Genomic DNA, 22,935 nt, shown 5'->3' with positions numbered 1-22,935 from the left:
GCTAGTAAGTGGCCATGATTTGATCTGAGTGTCTTGATTCCAGAGTTTGTGGTCTGAACCAGCAGGCTGCACTCCTAGTCCTAAGCAGACCTTTTCTTCTGTGGTGATTTCCAGTGCAGGAATTCACAGTGCTCACATACTGCCAAAGGCCTGGCCAGCCAAATACACACGTAAAGTAACCTGGTGACATTTTGTGAGAGGTGGAACCATGAGAATCCCAGGAAACAAGAGAATATGCCCTGCAAAAAGAATTCCACAAAATATGTTTTCTAAATGGTCTGATTTCAAAGCACATCTGTGGCTGAATCTGGCCCATGTGGTCCTCGGTCTGCAGCACTTAGTTTACAGAAATAGGACATCTACATTAGCTGAGAATCCCTGGGAAGCTCGACTGGTTCCCACAGACTGACAAGCAGCATTTATTTTTAATGAATAAGGATGCTTAGCTAGTCATGCATTTTGAAATTGCTTTCGTTGAAATAAGAGAATGAAAGGAATTAAAAGTAAGGTGCTCTTGAAAAATCCCTCTTTATTAAAATAATGAAGCCCCACCCCATGATGTTCACGGCTAAGCAATCAGATGATCTTTCTGTTATCTCTTCTGTCAGTTTCTGACATTAAGGTTTCTGAGACATGACTGTATTAAATATCCAGTAACAGACTACAAGCTCTAAATGGTACTGTCTTGATTTAAGATAAAATAATTTTTCATGAGTCTAGCATTTTTTTTATCTCAGAGTTGTGTCATTTTTTTAACATGTTGAATATCTTAATCATTATGTACATGTTAAGATTGTGACTTGGTGAGTAGTATATAAAAGAAAATTAACACAATGTCTTCTAGGCAAATGTATCTGCTTGGTCTCTTTGCTGTAGTTACTTTATCAAAACATCAGTTTACACTGTGTCAGGAGGTATTGTTGAGTTTGGTTTGGCACGTTGAAAAGTAGGAGGAATATTTGCCTTGCTACAAAAGCAAATGCTTTTGATTGTCTAAATGTATGATTAGGAAACAAAACCCTTCTGTTCAAGTGCTCTAGAGTTTAGATAAAAATCAAAAAAACATCCGCTGACGCGAATTCAAGGACAATAAATAAAATTTAGATCAGTGAATGTTCAAACTCCTAAATCAGTGGCAAATTAGGTAACACCCAAGGGCTGGAGATGTGGATATTACATAATGAGGATAATAAAGGAGTTGAATGTGATGTGCCTCTGCCGCATGCTAGTAGCTAATTCAAGTAAGAATGCTTTGCAGTCGTTTGTCGGCCGAGATGCATGTGTTCGGCTAAATGGAAATCTTGGGCGTTCTCTCATACACCCCATTATTTGTAATTGAACACCTGATTTCTATCATGCAACAAATTAACATCTGCACTGGATCTGTGTTTTATGCATATGGATGTAGTGATTAGAATTTTGCAGATAGACAGATACTTGAAAACAAAAAGACAACATTGTGAAACACTTCCAGCCATAATTTTTGATTACATATTGAGAATCGTTTAATTATCTTACTCCATTTAATTAGCCCCTCTACTTAGGTCAATTGCTTTTTTTATTAACATGACATGTTAGCAATTTGTTAATTGGCATAAAATAACATGAGACTTTCTTGTGCTTCACATGAGAAGTGCATGTATATAAGCAAGCTCGTGAAAACACAAGAAGGTAAATGTGTCATTTAGCCACCTCCTAGGATTTGCCAGGACCACTGCCTGGTGCCTTTTGGGTTTCTATCATTATATTATCCAGGATGGGTTTGTTGGTGTGAAGGACTAGAAATTTCAAGACCATGGTTATGCATTTAATATACAAGAGCTTTTCTAATCAGTGGAGCCTGGTAAAAAGTGAAGAAATAGATAAATCATTGCTTGCTGAAGGCAGATAGACACAAGAATATAAATATTTAGCCACGCAATTATATTTTAAAGGGTCTAGTCAATATCAGACCTATAACTGCCCAGTGTCTCTTGCTGGTGCTGTACTGCTCATACAGTTTTGGCTGTTTGAAATGTTGTTTGTTTGTTTGTTTGCTTGCTTGCTTGCTTGCTTGCTTGCTTGCTTGATTGATTGATTGATTGATTGATTCTTGAGACAGGGTCTTGGTTTGTAGCGCAGTCTGGTCTCAGATTCACTGTTTAGCTCTTTGTGTTTCAGGTTGGCCATTAACTCCTTTTCCTCCCTCCCTCACCTCCATAAAACTGAGATTATGTGCCTGTTGCCACATAACACTAATCAAAGTCTCTATCAGTGTTTTATGTTAAAAATTACATTTTATGTATCAGTAAAGATATTGATTATACCTAGGAATAAATTGTGTTTTGTCTCAAAGAATTCTTCTAGAATTTGGCACGAATGGACAACTATTAATTCCCTGCATTGGAAGTCGGTGCTTAACCACAATATATCAAACTTCCTCACAATCTATAAATTATTTAAGTGGGCATCATTTTCTTTTTGAACCCCCACTTAGTTTTACTACGAAAGCATCATAATTGCTAGAACTGTTTGATAGAGAAAATCGAGGAATGTAGAATAATTTTGCTTTTTCTGTTTATTTCCTTATAATTATACTGTATTGTACATAGTCTGTGGCTACCTCACACCTCATAAAATTTAAAAGTTAAATGAGATTTGTGGACCAATTGACCTTGTTTTCATGTTTTATAAATAAAATAATGAGGGCAAAGGTGGTGAAACTTTTAAAATATTTGTGAAGAGCTAAAATCAATTATTTAATTTTTACTGGGCAAATATATCCTGGGCAAAGCACCAAGTCAAGCCTTGTGGCACATAGAATTCACAATCTGCCTAAGTCTGCAAGGGTTGTTTTCCTTCTTGTTGGAAATGTTTACATCCACTTGGGGGCACTGCGATCAAATTTAAGAAAGGGGAAAAAAAAGGAAAAAAATTGTTTGATTTATTTCAGTTAGAAAAATTACCCATTGTTCTATCTGTAAATCTAATTATATACTTTTAGATAAAATGTCTTTTAAATATATTGAAGTAGCTGAGGTTTTTAAATGTCTTGATTAGGTATAAATTAAAAGAGTATTTTTCACATTGCACTCTGCAGAGCCGTAACACCAACCTCCCATGAAGCCTTGGCGGTGCACATTCTCAGGCCCCTTCTCTGGCCTGTTGGAATCCGAGGCTCCTGGTGCCTGGCATCCCGACTCTTCAGAAGCCCTCCTTGAAAGATGGCTTGCTTACTGACATTTGGCAGCCAGCACATTGGAACAAATTCTGAAAAACTTTTTAGTATTTATCTTATAATATATGTTTTAAATAGTGTGGAAAATCACTGTTTTTAGAGACGAGTCCTGTTAGTTTTAATATGTAGACTCTGAAGCCATTTCTCTGTTCATAGATACGCAACTGGATGTACTTGAGCTACAGTCATTCTGGTAGCCATTGCCCTTCCCCACATCCCCCTCAAAAACTATAATCAGGAAAATTTTGACACAAATCTTTGGTTTTCTGTTATGTAGATAAGTTAGCCAGTTATTTATAAAACTTTTCTCCTTTTGATAATGTCAGAGACATTATCTAGAGTCCATGATAATGCTTCTAACAATGTTCTCTAACATCTCCGGACACTCACTGAAAGACCTACTATGTGTGTTAGTAAATTGATAAAGGTTCAGGTAATTGGAAAACCATTCAGAACTTCTATTTACTTTTAGAAAAACACTAGCGAAGTAGTGAGCTAGCAGAATCTGACGTTTCTTGTCTGGGACGACTATACTAAAGCAGAACCACAGCACTCGGTCTCTTTAATAAGTGATTCTGATGTTCTGTTCAAAAGAGACCATCTAAACTGTTGGAAGAGAATCCGTTGCTCTTAGAGAAAAACTCCATGCTTCTAGCTGGAGGAGGGAGAACCGTCTAGAAGCTAGACCACAGAGCTGTAACCTGAATAATGCACTCCTTCCTCCCAGTGTATTCTTTGACAGTCTTCTTCACATTTTCTGGGACATCCCTTGAGCCTCTTTGTTATCTCCTATCTTCCATTGTGGATTCTCTTTAAGGAAGTTAAAGTACAAAATTTCTGTTGAGTCTTCATGGGGAGAAGATACAATTGAGGAAGTGATTCTGCAGCTGATTTAACAAAGTATTGTGTAAGCTCGCTATATTTGCAGAAGATTCTGAGCTGTTCTGTGTCTTGCGGTGCTGGGTGCCTCACTGGAGATGGCTGACTTTAGAAGCATCTTGGGAGGCTTTCCCCTGTTGTATTGCTTTGTCTGAGTACGGTTCCCTGCCTTGACAGCCACCTGTCTTCCTATGCAAGCACTTTTAACAAAGGACCAACCCACCCAGCACAGGCTGCATATCACTCCAGAGTACAAAGGATGGGGTTGTTCCTGTTCAGACATCAGAACATTCTGATCAAACATTGTCGGATTCTGCATGTGTAAGAGGTAAAAGCTTACATGAAGATAAATACTGAGTTACATTCAGGAACCAGCATCTATGCCTTCCCCTTGAACTCTGACCCTAAAGTGATTCTTAAGCAAAACAACAAGTTGTATTATTATGTGCTAATTAATACTTAAGGGCAGTCCTCAGCACAGTAATATTAAAAGTAGATGTTGATTGCAAAATATAGATGTATCATCTGGAAGAATAAAGTGTACGTACCTTATGAAATTAATGTAGTAGCTAAAAGAAGACATGTAGCATGTAAAAGCACAGACCCTGGAGTCAGATAGTCAGTAAATCAGTTTGTCGAAAGTTGAGTGAATTCCGAGAAAAGCAATGATGAAAGGCATTGAGAATAGTCCTTGACATCAGGACAGCCTGCAGACTGCAGAATACACTCTACTATAACGTACTTGTTGTTTTACTTAACTTCCCTCATCAGATTTTGACTTTCAGGGAGAGTAAAGTCTGGTTTCATTGTGTTCAAGTGGAATAAAGTTAACTTGGGTACAACCGAAAAGTTTAAAATTTCATTTTTTTAAATCTGTACGTGTTTGTGTGCCTAGATGCATCATAAAATGAAGGAATCAAAGGAGGCCAGAGGGCGTCAAGTCCCCTGTAACTAAACTTATGAACCTCTTGATAGTGGTGGCTGGGCACCGAACTCAGGGACCTCTGCAAGAACAATAAGAACTCTAACATCTGAACCACCTCTCTAGAGGTGAAAAATTGTCTGTAACCTTTTTGCTTTTCATTTTATTATAATTCCTTATTGCTTTATTAAGGAATTCATGGATTTTTTATTTGATTATTAAGCGTTGTCTGGAAACCTCCATGCTAAATTTATCACTGCCTTTCATATTATCTTCTGCTTTATGTTGGTGTGAATGATTACTATATCTTCTGTTCTAACACAGTACAAATGTTCAATTTCTTATATCTCATTTTCTTTCAGTTCTACGAGAGAGAGAGAGAGAGAGAGAGAGAGAGAGAGAGAGAGAGAGAGAGAGAGAGAGAGAATCAATTGAGGTTTACTTGGCTTTTGGTAAATATCAACAACAAATCAATGTCACCATTGCTATCTCCCCGCATCCCACTGAAAAGCAGATGAAGTAGGACAAAAACTGTACTTGGGGATGCAATTTTGACACTAATCTTTAAGGAGACTTGCCGTTCTGTTTCCTAAGGGAAGAGTAATATATGGGCTTTAATAGAAACTAAAGTAACTAACTAAAGACACTCTTTAGACTGTGATTCCATGAAGAAAAGATGGAGTCATCATCTGCCAAAAAATGACACTGTCTTTCTCACACACACTATTTTTAATTGATATTAAGACAAATCTGTAGTTACCATCAGATTGGCTTAAGTTCTTTTCGGTGAAATCATCTTGATCCTCCACAAATTCGTGTGATATAGCTCCAATATTTATCCCTGGCTTCATATAAAAGAGGAAATGGTTTGCCCAGATTCCGTTTTTAAGTTGGCGTCCAGTATACCTTTTAGTAAATAATGAAATAAATGTTTACTTCACTTTGTACCGGCACCTACGTTTGTTGTGTGGTAGCTAGAGGCTCACTCAAGCCAATGAGCTATGCACTCAGTCACAGAAATGTGTGTTTCTTTCTCCTTCTATCCATTTGAACGTAGGAATATATGGTTCCGTTGGGATGAAAATGCTGGACTACTGGATCTGCTGCATGTTAGCATTCGTGGAAGAGAACACTGCTTCCTTATATACATGTGCCTCAAAATAAAGGGAGGAGAGGGCAGATTTTGTGCCACCGTTAGTTTTGAGAGGAAGGACATCAAGGGCATCTTGGAAAGCATCCCCGTAGACAGTTGATAAAAGGAGTGAGATGTGCCCAGTAGATGGCGCAAGCACTCCCCACCAAAAAAAAAAAAAACTTCTAACTACTGCAGGCTTGCAGGGAGAAGCTCTGTTTACAGACTAGAGACATCAGTGCATTATCTTTTCTAAAATGTAAAATTAAGATGTTAGAAGAAGGAGAAGTGGCGGTTCATTTTGGATATATGAATCTTGACAGGACACTTTACTGAATTGATATAAGACAGCTCTAATATACGGTGGTATGGGGTAATCACAACTACCCCAAGGTCGCTTTCAACCACAACTGTCAGACATTGAAATGCCAGTGGTCAGAGGTTGTTTTTCTTCTTCTCCGTAGACTACCTGGATTTCGTTTTGCATTTTATTTCATATCCACAGGCAGAATATGAGTACAGGTCTGTAGGTCAGAAATCATAAATATGGCATTATTGAGCTTTAAGCTAAAGGAGAAAAGAAGAAACTTTATATAAACTCAGTGCAGTGAATCTGAACCCATTGGACCTACACTTATTGTTACTATTGCTTTTGCTAGTCATTATCCTCCATATAAAGAGAGAGAAAACTTGAACCTCAAAGTAAAGTTTCCTGTAGTAGTCTGTGGAATTCTTTGGGTGCTGGTGTTGGGGACGTTGATAAATAATTAATATGTAGAGCGAAAGAAATTTAGCAGCTTGGAAATTAAAAGCTGGTCTTCTGCAACAATTTCTTTTGCTGGGATTGGAGAGACGGCTCGGTGGGTCAGAGTATTGGTTCCTCTTCTAGAGGACCCTGGTTCCGTTCTTAGCACCCACATGGCACTTCACAACTGTCTATAACTCCAGTTCCTAGAAATCTGGCATCATCATCTGACCCCTGTAGGTACTAGGAACATGTGTGGCACACAGACATACGTACAAAAAAAATCACCCATACTTAAAAAGGATTTAAAAGATGTTTAGCATAGCTTGTGATAGACTTGATAAAATAGAGCTGAGCAGCAAGAACTTTTCAACTTTGTTCTTTATTTAAGAAAGGATTTTGTTCTCCTGTGCCAGTGCGTTCAAGTGTACTTCCCACTTTATTTTGGCATCGTGTGTATGAGTGAATGTATCCAGCACACATGTGGAGAGCAGGGAACAGAATGGGATGCTGGTGGTTCTCTCCTACCATGTGGTGCTAGCCTTGAACTCAGTCTGCAAGGCTGGCAGGAGACGCCTTTGTTGTATTGCCAGCACAAGCAAATACGTTTGAGATATTGAGTGGGAATGGGAGCTTGAGTCTATGTACTTCTGAGATGTACCTATGATAGCACACAAAGTACAGCTTTAAAACAATCAAGTTATTCTTTTTTTTTTTTGTCCCCTTTTTAAGACAGGTTCTCATTATGTAAACCTGGCTGGCCTGGAACTAACTAAGTAGACCAGGATGGTCTCCAAGTGCTAGAGTTAAAAGATTTCACCACTAAACCCATTTTATTCTGTTTGTTTGTTTGTTTGTTTGTTTGTTTGTTTGTTTGTTTTGGGGATGAGTCTATCTCAGGTATGCCTGGAAGTCAGTTAGCTCAAGTTAACTTTGAACCCTTGACCTTTCTGCTTCAGCCATCTAAGTGCTGAGTAAGTACTACTACCCCAGGTTATCTCCTCTTATTCACCAGACAAGGGTCATTTTAGAAGGTCATGTGTATAGATGTTTGCCTGAATATATGTGTGCCAGATGCCCGTAGAAGCCAGGAGAGGGCATTGGATTCCTGAGAACTGGAGTTACAAACTTGGGTGCTTCCTTATCAGTTCTTGGAACTACACCTGTGTCCTCTTGAAGAGCAGCAAGTGGTCTTAACCCGTGAGCCATCTTTATTAGCCTCCAGTCTAAATATCTTTGTGTTCCGTTATTAGTCTAATATCAATAGCAATCATTTGGTTTATTCTCTAGCTTGGAAGGCCTTTTCACATGCAGCATTCCAAGATTAACTGTCTTGCACTGTCTGCTACAGTCAATACAAATATTTCTGATCCCTTTCTGGCACTGACAAGAATAAAATTCATATCAGGAATGTTCCCACTTATGGGGTGTAAGACCTAAGAAAACCATTCATGTTCTCTATTTATCTCTCCCTTCCGTGCCACCCATGAGCACCCTCCCCACCTTTTTCACACATTCATCTCTATTTTTCCAAAAATCAAAATGACTGCAAATCAACAAGCCAAATCAAATTGCATCTGCTTGTTTCCAGGCCCAATTTTTGCACTCCTATGATACGCCTGCTGGCTCCCTGCTCTCTGATCACATAGGCCCACTTCTCTCCCCAGACTTTTTACTTTACATACCTAACATCTTAGCTGCAGAGCAAAGGTGAGCTTTAATACAGGAGCCCTTTATACTCCGTCTGTCCCTGAGTATGTCGCATGGATAAATCTTCTTATGCATAGTTCTATACATTATTGTCTGTGACAGTCCATCTAATAACTGAAGTTTTTAAGCCCATTTCTAGTAGAAACAAGGCACATTTCCCAGCATCATCTTTATCAGCATAAGCAGTTACTTTATTATGTATTTGTTCAGTACTTGGAAAAAGAAGTCTTGTACTGCTACCAAACAGATCCCAAAGTTTGTATATAACAATGCTCTTTTAAAAGCTTTATTGTAGAGGTTAAATTTCTGATGTCACTTTGAGGTCTGCAGACATTGACCACACTGATTCTGATGGGGAAGGCATCTGTGATACTTTGGATTGAGGCAGTCTTCATCAGGGGTTTAGAAGCACTAGGAGTCTCCTTGGGGTGTATAAGGCTCAGTACATCCCTGAAGCTCTCTGTCCCTGTGTCCACAGCAGCTTTCACTTGCGTCCTTTTTTTGCTTAACTCTGCTGCATTAACTCAGTTTTAGGATAACTTTATGCTGCTCAAGTCATGTGGTTATTCTCAATCAAAATAAATACCAATTTGTGGGAAATGCAAAGGTGTTTTAGTTTATCTTGATGTGGTTTGTGAATACTTTTCACTCAGAGTTCTCTTCTACATTATTTCTACACTATTTCTACATTAAAATTATTCCTAATGACCAAGGTAGGAATAGCTCCTCAGTAACTCATAAATGGTTACAGCACATGTACCACATAAAGACCCAGCCCTGGTGCCGACCGAGTACAGTGGGGAGTAGTCGGTCATTTTGTACAGGTAATGGACATGAGATTACATATAGGCTGACTATCAGAAAAATATCTTCATGTCACCTAATACAGGAAATAAATGTGTATGATTTTATTGAGTATATGATGGTGGACTGCCCTACAGAAATTATACTTCAGTCAATGGGATGAGAAGTCTAGACAATAACTCATCTTAAATAAATGTTGAAAGTAGACGAAATTTTAAGAAGTACCAGACCTCTAGGGTAGGGAAGACCATGAAAAGACAATTTGAAGAGCAGTAATAACTCAGAGTATTTGAACAAAGGGGCACTCTGTGTGGACATAAGTGATTGGAAGCATCCAAGGATGCAGGCACGGGCAATACTCCAAGGATGCAGGCACGGGCAATACTCCAAGGATGCAGGCACGGGTAATGTTTATAAAAAGTAACAATGTTCAGAACTCATGGAAAGAGTGCCAGAGCAGGCTTAACAGGAACCCAAGCAAAGCTAGGCCTGCAGACAGCTGATCACAACAGCTTGAGCACAGAGGAGCAGGGCAGAGACTGGTATACTGCAGCCAAGATAGAATGTCAGGTCTGGAAAAATAGACAGGGTATATAGACAGGGTATCTTGCTGTTCAGTCCCCTAAGGCTTGAACCAGAACTCCACAGTCCTTAACTGCTAAGGTTGGCCGCAAAACATTAAAGCGAGGTTCAGTGATGTAGCTTATGTAGAACAAGGTGTTGGGAAGAAAAATCTGAAACATGCTGAGAAGGAGGGGTTCAGATAAATGACTTTGTAAACTAAATCATGAAAATATGAGTGAACAGATTCAGCCTACAAAACTTTCAGAGTTCTCAACCTGTGTCATTGTTAACTGAGCCAATAAAACAATGTTTAAAGGGTGAAAGACCTTTCAGGAACCATGTAAATGGGTGGATGCCATCATAGAGCATACGGACCAAATTTTAAAGCGAACTTTCTTCTTTTTCAGATACAAATCAATAAATTCCTAGCCACGTTACAAGTGAAAACGGGTCTTCTTCTGACCCATTAGTTCATTCTAAACAAAATGTAAAAATTCAGTTGCCTATTTGTATCAGTGAGGACTTATTCGTGGTTATTGTCCAGCTTATTCACACAAGACTGCATTAGAGAGCAGGGCTCCGACAGAATCTTTTTCTAGAATCTTTTGACTCTGAGGTTCTGAGACACAGTGCATACTCTTGTCTCCCAACCCCTTTCTCCATGTCTCACTGAAAGTGTTCAGTTTTCTAAAACTCAGTATCATTTTTATTTGCCCACCAAACCTCTTCCTTTTCATAATGCCTCCTAGAATGCAGCGATCCAGTGTGCCCTCTGTGGAACACACTGAATCTTGGGATGTATTCTTGTTGATTTTATTGCTAAAGGATGATTGTGAAAGTGAGCATTTCATGTATCTATTTCACTTAAACTTCTAAGTATGAAGAAAGCAAATCAGCATCTCCCTTTATATAAATGGAAACCTAAAAGGTTGATTACCTGTATTGTATATAATGCTGAGCCATGTCTGACCATTTTTTTAAAGGAGATATTGTGCCCTAAAGAGAAGTTACCATTAGTAGTGCATAACAGTAAATAATTTCTCTGAAGTTTCAGGTGTCTGGGATCCTTTTTGGCATGTGCTACAGAATGTCATTCCTTCTGGAAGATGTCAAGCTGGGCCCCAGGGACATTCAAATTTTCGAGATTGATGACACTTCCTGGTAATGTAGGCATGTTTGCCTAGCTTAGGTAGGGAACGCTACATTGCCCATACCCTCAACCCTTTACATTATATCTGGTACACTCTATAATCACTTTGAAAATCAGTAACTTTTTCTTAGCATTTAACAGCAACAAAGTTGCTGGAGATGAAGGGGGAGGGAAGAACAATTAAATTAGGGAAAACCAAGGAATTATGAATTCATGAAATATTCTTTCTATACTGGTTGTATTAAGACAATACAATATTAATTAACTTCATCTATAATATATGTCTATTAAAATGCATGCTGTGTATTATAATGCATACCAGTTTGTTAATGAAAATTTTGTTTTAAGAAAATAAATTAATATAAGTTTGAAAATATTCACCTTTGAGAAGACATGTACCATTAGAACTCTATTTTGGACATTTTTTTTTCTGCTAATTGAGTTCTAAAAGAATATCATCAAATAATTATCAAAGAAAAATATTAGCATACCCTCCTCTTTTTAAGTTTTCTTATATGAGAAGGGATATTGTTAAGTAGCCCATACTGGTCTTGAACTCCGTGGACAGAACAAGCCGACCTCATTTTCTCAGCCTTCTTGCCTCTGTATCCTAACTGCTGTGATTACAGGGAAGAGCCACCACATTTGGCTGAGGAATTATCATTTTAGAGGAAGATTTCTCCAAATAACTTGACTTAGATTGTTTGCCTCATGTTTGGATTCATAAAGGTCCTTTTCTACATTCAGCTCTTAAAACGCTAGTGCCAGCTGAGGTTTATATTTAAGAAGGTAAAACTCTTAAAAAGAGATGCGATAGCTTTGAACCCTTGATTCTATATGGAGTATTGCCTAAATAAAATGAGGGGATCTGGTCCTTCAAGCCTGTCACTGTGTCTCCTGTTCCCACATCATGGAAATGTAACATTTTACTCAACATTAAGAGTTATCAGCTTTTCTTGGCCTTAACTTCTCTCCACCTGTTAGGTACTTTGTTTGGTGAAGACCCATTCTTTTGTACTCGTTCCTGTCCAAGTATAAGAAGTATAAAAAACCAACTGGAAAGTATTTATTTCTGGGTTTCCTAATGCTCGGGTCGCAGTGTTGTCTTGATTCCGTTTCTTTTCTCATCCTTAGCTGAAAACAAAACCATAAAGAGGGGGAAAAAAAGAAAAGAAAAGAAAAAAGGCTTAATCTTGTGGAGTTAAATAAAAGCAAGAATGTAGTGAAAGGAAGATTCCTTTTATGCAAGCAGCCAGTCTGCAGGGCTGGGTGACTGAAAGTGCCCGAGGGCATTTGGTCCCTATTGGTTTTCACATCAAATGCAATGGTGCCCACAGATAGCCTGTATTGTTGTCAGTTAAATGGGATCATGAGTGTCTGAAAGGTGTTTGAGAATGAACCGAAAATCATTTTCACAAGTGGATGATTACTTCTGCCACATGTTAACCGAACTCTATCAGAATGGCCCAGCTTTTTGAGCCTGCATTAATTGCTCTTTCAACCTTGACTGAGGTTTCCCTTTAAGAAAGCCCTTTCCAGGACTAAACTACTCTATATATTGATTTTTTTTTCTTTCTGTATTTTCCCTTGAAAAATGAAGCCTTGGAGAAGAAAAGCCTTTATTATTCAACATGTAGATTGATTGTTCTATTTCTTTGAATAGAAACCGGGACTCATAAGTGATCCACCCAAAGTAATAGTCCTTTTTCCCCCCTAGGCACTGAATAATTTCCATCTTCTGTATACAATTATGTTTTTCAAATATTCATTAGTGATGATTTTTCCTTGTAAAGTAAACCATGAACTCTCACAGCATGGCCTCTATGCAAATAAATTGTCATATTCTCTTTTCTATTAGAATTTTATGCCACCATTCTAATTGAAACTAAACTACAATATTTAGTAAAATGTTTGGAGAACTTTTGTGTTGGAAGCATTCTTTGAATAATCTTCAAGTTAGAGAGATTGTATAAAATGTTTTTGAAGTGTTTGGTTAAATGGGACCTTTTCTTTCTTGTAGCCATTTCCTGTCCCAAACATGGCATGTACAGTGTTAGCTACGTCTTTACTTTGGGTAGGAAAATACATGCTCCAGTTCATATGGTGTGAGAGGATGGGTTTAACCTCAATTTTTAAGACTGACTAGAAAAAGAGTTCTTCAAATTTCATTAACTCTTTTGATTATGTATATATGTGTGTATGTATGTGTGTCTGCGTGTATCAGCATGGAGTATATTGTATTTAAAGGAAGTATTTAATTTATTAGTAAAATGTACCTCTGAGGTTACTGGCTTAAGGAAAGATAATTCCCAGAATGTTGTATTTTGATTTATCTTTTAAGTATGTGTTCAAAGGAATATTGCCATAACAGCATTTAAATATTTTATAAGTGACAATGATGACAGAAAAAAGCAATCTTAGCAGGTACACCAATGTTTGTCTAGTTTACAGTTTGCTTTCTACTAAGCTTCACGTTGTTGTGTAAATCTGTTATTGTCTCATTTTGATGCTAGAATACCAAAGTTAATAATCACCGTAAGTCTAAAGAAGTTTTTATTCCTGTTGCCCTAGAACCTTCTGAGAGATTTTGGAAAGACTAGGCTGATTCCTCAAGGAAAACCTTGACAAGTAGCCATGGTACATCTTTCATCTTGATTTGTTAACAGATTTTTTTTAAAGACAGTGTTGCTTCCAAAGAGGTTGTGCGTTTTTAAATGAGGTGAAACTGTTGACTAAAAATGGCTGAAAATATACTTTATACCTTATGGGTAGAAGCTTTTATGTCTTTAGGTTTGACCATTAGAGAGAGATGGGGAGAAAGAGAGAGAGAATGGAGAGCAAGAGAAAGATCAAGTAGGCAAATACCATTGCCATTTTATTTTCTTTTTAAACTTTCCCCTATCAGCATATTTTAAATATAGACTGAAAAGTCTTGGAGTCTGGCTTCCTATGTCTCTGATACTTGAAAATACCATATGACCTCATGGGGTTATTGTGTACACAAAAGTAAACGTCATAGGCCAGGAAACAGGAATAATTTAGGTGGTTTTTTTTTTTTTTTTTTTGCCTTGCCTTTTGACAGTTATTCATGTTTCTTTGGGGAAAAATATCATACTTTCCAACAGAACTCTCCCTGGCTGAAGCAGTAGGACTTTAAGACCTTTGCAGTGTTTGGACTGACTTCTGAAACCAAGTATCCAAGGACTCATGCCGTCACCTCTTAAATCCCAGCATTGTGTCAGAACTGCTAATTTCTTTGTTACCTAACTGGATTAGAAGAACTGTAAGAAGAGAAGATTTTTAAAGTGAAGCAGATAATTTTTTATTCAAAAAGAGCAACCTCTTAACACTTAAGTTGGGTGTATTGATGAGAGCAAATACTTTTAAATAGTATCCGAGCAGTTAGTTTCAGATAATTCAGAATACTGTGGTTACACGAGCCCTGTGGTGCTCTGGAAACATTTAGTGGGGGGAAGCTGCGTATTTGCTATCAGCACTGGCAGTGTGTAGGAAGATGTACAGTACAGTATCTCCCTTGAACTCCCTTCAATAATTCTTGGACCAAATGTGACTCTAGCTAAGGAACCTTTTTCCTAAGACCATATTCTGAGGGAAGTAGAGAATGGAGCATGGAAACTACTTTTTTTTGTGTTTCATTGAAAAAAATTTTAAAGATTTTTAAAATGTTTTGTTTAAAGCCAAATTCTATAGGTGTTAAAAATGAGTAATGTGAGCCCCCCCCCCGACAATATAAATAAGTCCATCTGCTCTCATTTTAAAACAGTAGAAAAAATCTACAGAGCTCATCAGAGAATGCTTGTGCCATGCTTGGTGGCACTTGTTTATTGAGCAACATTATAAATTGCCACCAAGATAAAAATATGCATTCATTTAGCAGGTCTGATTTTCATACTCTTTAAAAACAACTTTATTATTGAGTTGATCATGCATTCAAGAGAAAGCCAGCAATGACGTGGCAAGTTTCAAAATGCTAAGAAAGAGGCCAGCATCAGAGACAACCCAGCAGCAGATCCTTAGGGCACTAAGCAAGTTCTGTCCCATCTAAGATGAGGAACAATTCTACTGATAACCCCACCATGTACCACTTTTGTTTGCTGGAATCCTGTTTCAAAAATCAATGTGACACCACTTTGTTCAGAATTTAAATGGCTAGAGGAAATGTAAGCTTCACTTTTAAAATATAATACTGTTTTAAAACACAAACAACAGGTATATAGCTTTTAAGTGTATGCCTAATGATATTGCCATTTTATACCAAATAGTTAAATAGCTAAACTTTTTGTTGAACATTAGGCAGTTATAATTGGTGTTTATATTAGTGGCCCTAAGATGTCCTGAGGCCCTTTCTAAATTGTTAAAGAGAGGTAGAATTGTCTTTTATCACTAGTCAAAGTCATTTATTGTATACAAGTTCTCTATATATTAGTATAGATATTGTATAGTCTCTCTAGAGAGAATAACTCATTTTTAGTAATTAATGAGTATCCCAGCATTAATATGTATAAATAACACATGTTAACTAGTGAAACATAATTTCAGAGTAAATTTTTATATTTTTCTAAAATTAAAAAAAATCTTCTGGGATGTACATACCATAAAAGAAGTGATGTGCAACGTCGCATTGAACATTTCAAAAAAATGAATAAATGTCAGGTTGGTGATTCAGTAGCCACACTGGGTCTTCAGGTGGGTTGAGAGAGAATATGTTTTCATTTTTGTAAGATGTGTTCTGATCAGTGGACTGCCTGGTATTTATATAATAATAAGTTGTGCTCCTTTTCCTCACTCCTCCATACTTCAACCCTTCCCAGTGATCCTAGCATCCATCTGTAATGAGTTTAAACTCTTCTGAATTTTAAACATTACAGGGGTCTTGATAACTGAAGAACTCATTTAAGAGGGAAAGTGTTTGAGGAGATCTCCACTATACTCAAGGCAGAGGTAAAGGCCCTTGCCTTTGTTCTAAGTATTCAATTTAGTCATATGAGAAATAGCTGTGGAGTCAGAATGACCACATACCCAGAGTACTTCTTAACAGTGATTTTTATTTCATTACAAAAGCAAGATGCATTCTCACGCACTTCCAGTGGTAATGCAGCAACCACAATCACTTTGGAAAAACAGCCTGGCAATTTCTGACACAGTTAAACACACACTTTTAATATGATAACAGCAATCTAGTTTCTGGACACTAGAATGAGAGAAAAGCATGAAAACACTAAAGGCGTACACACAAATGTTCGTGGGAACTCAGTTTTTCATAAGCAAAGGTGTGGCAACAACTCACACACATGCCAACATGGGAATACGTTCATACAGTGGAATATGCTGCTTAGCAATTAATGGGACAGACTCCTGGAACACATAAAGGAAGAATCCCAGAAGTATTGTTCTCAAAGAAGGAACTCAGACACAAAATGCTGTATGCTATATATTTCCAACAACATTGTAGAAATGAACAGTGAGGTCAGATGCAGAATCATACACAGAACTAAGGCTATAAGGGAAGGACTGTGCATGATGGGCACAAGGAACCTGGCATTCCACAAGTTGATTGTAGTAATGACATTTTAAAACAGTATTGGCAAACCATTTTTCTTCATGCACTCATTAATTTTAAATACTTTCCTTATGAAAAGAATCTGTTCTTATAGAGGAAGGCAGCTAGGCCTTGGGACTCAATCACCAAGCTCATACTTATGGTGAGAACAAAGAACGTTTAAGTTTCTTTTTCAGTGTGTATATGTTTTCTTATAGATCTCACTTTTGTTTTTAGGTAAAAATTGTATTGGACCAATATGAATAGTTTTTCACACATGGTTCCTCTGTGGACCCTTTGCTGTCATGGAACTCACTCTATAGACCAGGCTGGCCTTGAACTCACAGAGATCCAGCTGCCTTCACCTTTCAAGTACTAGGCTTAAAGGTGTGTGCCAACACCGCCCTGCTAAAATTTTTACAAGGAATAAATAGTTTGTGCTTTTAACATAGTGTTTACAATGCTTCCTTTTTGTAACCTTTCGTTGACTGTCATCTTTATGTGTAGAGCCCATAAAATTCTTATGACCAGTTCATTTCTGGATGTATTTGGACAATTATCATCCATGTGTGTATTCAAACAAATTCTTTCTCATAGTGCAATAGCTCACACATCTCAAGATCTGACTTCCAAATATCCTGCTTCCAGTACCAAATTTCTTTCATTCTTCTTCCTTATAAAACCATCCACTATTCTCCAAATGTATTTATTCCCACACACCGTACACATATTCCTCTACTGTCTGTTCGTAGAGAAACTAGAAGTTGTTATATTCTAAATTCATCGCCGCACCCTTTTGAATGACGTTCATCTGGCTAGCACTCCTCACGGAGAACCTACACGCTTAGAACACTCATAACTAATTTGCATGTGGTAATGATGGTTTGTGGATCACTCTCACTTGTGTGTGACCCATCTGTCCAGCACTCTGCAAAGTGAGATGCTTTGAAAGAGCTGAGAGGCAGGCTGTGGTCACGGGCAAAGGTTATTCCAGTGCCCTCTGTGGCTCCTGAGCCGCTATTAAGTACAGATCCTGCTAGTGCCCTTTTATAGAGAGCACCCATCACATCCACAGTAGCAAGCTCCTTAGGTCACTGTTGTTAACCCTGTAATAGGAACATGGGTATGTGCATTTCAGGAGAGGGAAATTATATAGAAAAGACAGGAAGAGAGCAGCTGAACACCTATCACCACAACCACAAGAGAAATTAGAGGCGAAACGAAAGGGCGTTTAGGGGACCTTGGAAAGAAACAGTGAACAGGTGAGAACAACAAGAGCCAACATCTTCACCAATGTCTAAATGAGTTCATGTTGCATCTACAAAAACAGACAGTGGCTTTAGGGACATTATGATTGCCAGAGAGGAACTCCCCACACTTAGCTGATGTGTCTAAAAGCAAATGAATAATTGATTGGGCCATTTGGGTGATACTTCCAATGCAAGAGCCCAATTGTTTTGAACTTACCAGCAGCTCCTTAGTTCTTTATCCTAATTCTGCTATTAATATTTAGAATACTTACTTCATGTTTGTTCTTAGAAATTCCAAATCATGAAGTATGGAAATAATATGAACCTGACCCTTTCATATATTATGTAAATTTTTCCTGCATTTTAATAATTTTACCAAAGTCATAATTTCAGCAACAAGACATTATTTCTTTCTATGAATATACCATGTTAGCATTTAGTAAATACATCTCTTACCCTTGAACATTTGTTACCAATTTTCAAAAATGCAAATTGTAGTACCCTATGTGCCCATACAATGTCATGTGGGATGTGAGTACCTCCATAATAGAAAGTTAGGTGTTTCTGCATCTTGGCATGCTATTTCTCAGAAGAAAGGTTTCCTGTTAATGCTCCCACTGGTATTAAAGACAATGTCCATATAACCACTATACATTCCCAAGCATCTCAAATTAGTATTTTTTAAGAAAGAAAGAAAATATGTTTGCTTTGTTTTATAAAAGTGAGTTGTAAGACAGAAGCTAAAATTTCTAGTGTGAAATTGTGAGAGGTCAGTCCTCTGAGCCCTTAAACTGTTAGAGGTGTCATTCTGTATTACTTAGCACTGCACATAGATTAAGTTCATTTGCATAACCTTTATATTGGTAAGAACAGAAGTTCTATTCTCAGGACTGGGGAAATAGCTCAGTAGGCAAAGTGGCTAAAACCCATGTAAAGAAGCTAAGCATAATTTCACATGATTTTAATCCCAGAACTGAGAAGGGAGAGACAGGTAGATTCCCTTGAGCTCATTGACCAGCCTGCCTAGCCTACTTAACAAGCTCCAGGCCAATGAGCAACCCTGACTCAAAAAACAAGAAGGAATAGCTCCTGGGAACAACCTCTGGACTCCACATGATCATGCACACACAAGCGCATGGACATTCACTTGCATACACATATGAACACATACCACGAAGGGTTTCTATCCAAATGCATGTCCAGGTTAATCATTTCAGTTCAGATTACAGACACCATGCAGAGTTAAAAGCCATAGCTGAAATGGTGTTAAACTAAATTGTGTCACCTTTTGTATTAGCTGAGTTTCGTAGTGAAAAATAATGTTCAGTGAAGAACGTACATAAGCCACACAAGTCTCAAAATGACGGAGCTGCTAAAGCACTTGGAAATCAGGATACCCAGCGTTGTCCTCTAATAGGCAAAGAAATGGGAGTGGATATTGGTGCAGGCATATCGCGAGGTCACCCAGCTGGACAATGACCTTTCACCCAGGATTCGTGGTTCTGTATCTACCTCCTTCTCAGGCCACGCTCATCAGCACCAGTCGGCTGAGTGCTGAAGAACTCGGTACAAGTTCCTTGGCTCATAGCCTCTGTATCGCCTAAGAAACATGTGCGAAAATAAAATTCCAACTGGTTCTTTGATTATCCTTTCTAACTCCCACTTCGTTCAATTTGCTGTAAGGACTGACAAATTGTAAGCCACATAAATCAATTTCCTTTCAGGCATGGAGAATCAGCGCAGTCATCTAGTAACACAGAAGCTGCATGTTGTCTCCGATTTCAGAGAAACTAAACTTTGCCTGTAGCAGGCTGGTTTCATAAGTACCTAGGGAAGACGTGTGGCTATGTGGAATGGCACCATTATTCATGCACTCTGTCGTTTTTCTTACCAGGTACCTGTACGCCCTTGGACAGAAGGTTTGGAAAAGATGGAAAAAGCGTTACTTTGTTCTTGTTCAGGTCAGTCGTTTACTTTCCTGTTAAGTAATTGCTTTCTGACAAGGACTCTCACACTGTTACCTGTTTGTGTCATATCTCGTATATCATAATAATTCCTGTATTAGAAATTAAATTGAGAATTATTTTAAGTAGTTCATTTGAAAATAGGCAAGTAGTGAATTCGTTGTATGCCAATATTTTTATATTTCTATTTCAAACATGTCAAGCAACTTACAATGAAATGACTGATGATCTGTTCTTCTGTGCATTTCTGTGTTGTCTGGTATACTAGAATGCAACTGATTTACTTTGTCAGCTTCTGTGTTCAACTAGTTATAATATCAAATTCAATAGCCATTGCAAAGGGCCACTGTGAAGTCTGTGTAGAAAAGGCAAAAAGAAAATATTATAATAGAAATTGTGTTGGCAATCAAAGCTTCCTAAAAGGATCTAAAGGATGCTAAGACAATCCTTGAAAAAAAAAAAAAACTGCATCGTCCAGGTAGTGTGCATATAAATTGTGATCCATCCACTCTCTCGCTTTCTTCGAACAGTCTGTGTGTATTCATATAAGTGTGCTTATAAATCAAATAGTTCACTGCTAGTAATTGCATTCTGAATATACATTATTGGTATATGTGTTCGTCTGACCTTTCAAAATCATAAATAGCCTTTGTTCGTACAATATAATCATTAAATACTAGTTACATTAAAGAATAGATTTCAAAATAGTCATTTCATTCCAGAATAAATTCAAACTATTTCATTCTCAGTGGAAGTATCTGAAAAGAGAATCACTCTTGGAATCCTAACACAGAATAGCCTATAAAATCTCATTGATTGCTACCACATTAGACAAGCTTAACTGGGCTAGATCAGAATGATATGGGGAAATGCCAATGGAGGAAAATTATCATTTTCTGTTTTCTAGAGATATAGTCATCCATCGGTTGCTGGGGAAAAAATTAGTTTATTGATGTTCCGTGGTAGCATGGTGTCTCCATGAAACGTGTTAAAATTCAGTCAAAAGTAGTTGTGTCTACAAGGCAGATCACCAGTCCATTTTATTCTTAGGTAAAGTGTAAGCTTTTCTTGTATGGCTTATAATAATAATAAAAATTATGCATGTGTGTGTGCGCACATGCACATACACACATACACACACACAATCTTTTGATCCAAAGGAAAGGTAATTGCTTTGTGGAAGGGTTTTCTGCTCACAGTTCTCAGTAGTCTATACCCCTAAACTGTTTCTATTAAACATCTATTACAGTTATCAGGTTTACAGTGGCACAGAATTCTAAATATGCTTATAAATAAATTTGAATATAAATCTTTCTGGATATTTTAATCTGATTCCTATTATAGATGTCTCATCTGCACCTAATTGGACAGGCTTATCATTGTGATTTGTCTTTGCCGTGTCTTTTGGAAGCATTTTACTGACTTTTCGTGGGAACAAAGCTCCTTTTTCAGTTATGTTTCATGAATCTGTAGAGAATCTCAGATAATTCCTTAATCCCAATAGAAGATTTGGGGGATAAACTACTTTTAAACAAACTAAGCTGGTTCTTGTTTCCCTGATGGAAATGTGTGTGCGAAACATGAAAGTGTGTTTTAGAGGATGAGCAGCTTACATTTGTTAAGGCAGTACCTCAAAGTCTCCAATGTATCTATTGGTTCAATATGAAAATTAAGCAACTAGAGACTGGCTTTGAAAAGTTAAATGCTGACCTCATGCTTTGAATCCCGGGAAGGCTTAAGATCATCATTTGCTTCCTATCTTATTTTCTAGTAAATAGTCACGTGAGACAAAAATTTTAACACAGATGTATGCACTTTGAATATCACTTATTGGAGAATTTAGGAATAAAAGAAGGAATAGAAACATTTCAAAATTATAAAGCAGTATGTTTTGTGGGACATTAAATGTGGAACTAACTTTTCCAGTTAATTCAAATATGTATTTTATTTTAAAAGGTAAAATTCACCTTGAATCAAAATAGTTGTTAAATTCACATGCTCCTTAATATAATTTTAAGAAAAATTTTCCAAACTTGAATTAGAATTTATTATACTTGTGATATATCAGATGGATGATAGATAGGTAGATGACTGACAGAGAGAGAGAGAGAGAGAGAGAGAGAGACTGAGAGAATCTGATGCCTAAATGTGTTGAAATATATATGCCAGTTCTCCAATAACTTTTTGAAGTTTCAAACACAATTGAATCTTCCTTCCAATTCCAAATGTAATGGGAAGACAAATTGAATGCTCTCACTTCAAAATCAAGATGGATATGTATGGAGATTCAATGAGAATGACCCATTGGGAGGAACTGGGTAGTTTTTATTAGTGTTTTTAAAGACATCTCTCAATCTATCTGCACACAGCTTGTAGGTCCATACCTGCAGTCTGCATTATTGAAAGGTGAAGGAGTCGCTTTTCATAGGGAGGACAGTATACCCTGCTGTTTCTGCTGCTGCCATCGGCACAATGGTGCTCTAGTGATAATGTGAATCTCATCACCACGTGCGAGTGTGGATTATGTGAGTGATATAGCTGGAGACCCGGCCATCAGCCCAAGAATTTGTCCTCATAAAAATTGATTGAGAGTCAGGTTTGGCCAGCTGAAAAGTCATCGTTCCAAGTGAACACTTGAGGAGCCACTGAGGTGAAAAGACTTTTCAAAGACTCATACAAACATGAAAATTGGAGGCAAAAATGTCAATTTAAATTAGAGTTAGAAAATCAGAAAGCAAATTATCTGTTAATGTTGGGTATTTGTTTAGCTTACTACTTAGGTTGCAATCCCGTTTATATACTACCCTGTTAAATTTTCAGTAATCTATTTTAATAACTAAGAGACTGAATTTTAAAAATGAAGGTTAATTTTTGTTCATGTTAAATTAAAAGAACAATTACAATGAAAATATTTGAAATCTTACCAAAATTAAATTTTCTTACATATTTTTGTTTCCCCAGTGTCTTAACATTTATTATGATTTAGGAAAGCCTAACTGATTTAAACTACTTCTGATATTATATCGTAATTCATATTA

At 37.4% G+C, this 22,935-nt stretch overlaps 1 protein-coding gene across 8 annotated transcripts in view; it reads left to right on the top strand.

Moving 5' to 3' along the window:
• Cadps2 (calcium dependent secretion activator 2) overlaps positions 1–22,935 on the top strand; it is a 510,179-nt gene that overhangs the window by 311,609 nt on the left and 175,635 nt on the right. For all 8 annotated transcript variants that reach the window (XM_038320974.1, XM_038320981.1, XM_038320973.1 and 5 more), the window contains exon 9: positions 19,828–19,894. In XM_038320974.1, coding sequence (XP_038176902.1) covers positions 19,828–19,894 — 67 coding nt within the window. The remainder of the gene's footprint in view (positions 1–19,827; positions 19,895–22,935) is intronic.

The sequence above is a fragment of the Arvicola amphibius genome, chromosome 2 (assembly GCF_903992535.2).
Source record: "Arvicola amphibius chromosome 2, mArvAmp1.2, whole genome shotgun sequence".
Taxonomy (NCBI): Eukaryota; Metazoa; Chordata; class Mammalia; order Rodentia; family Cricetidae; genus Arvicola; species Arvicola amphibius.
This window is presented reverse-complemented; position numbering and strand designations above follow the sequence as displayed.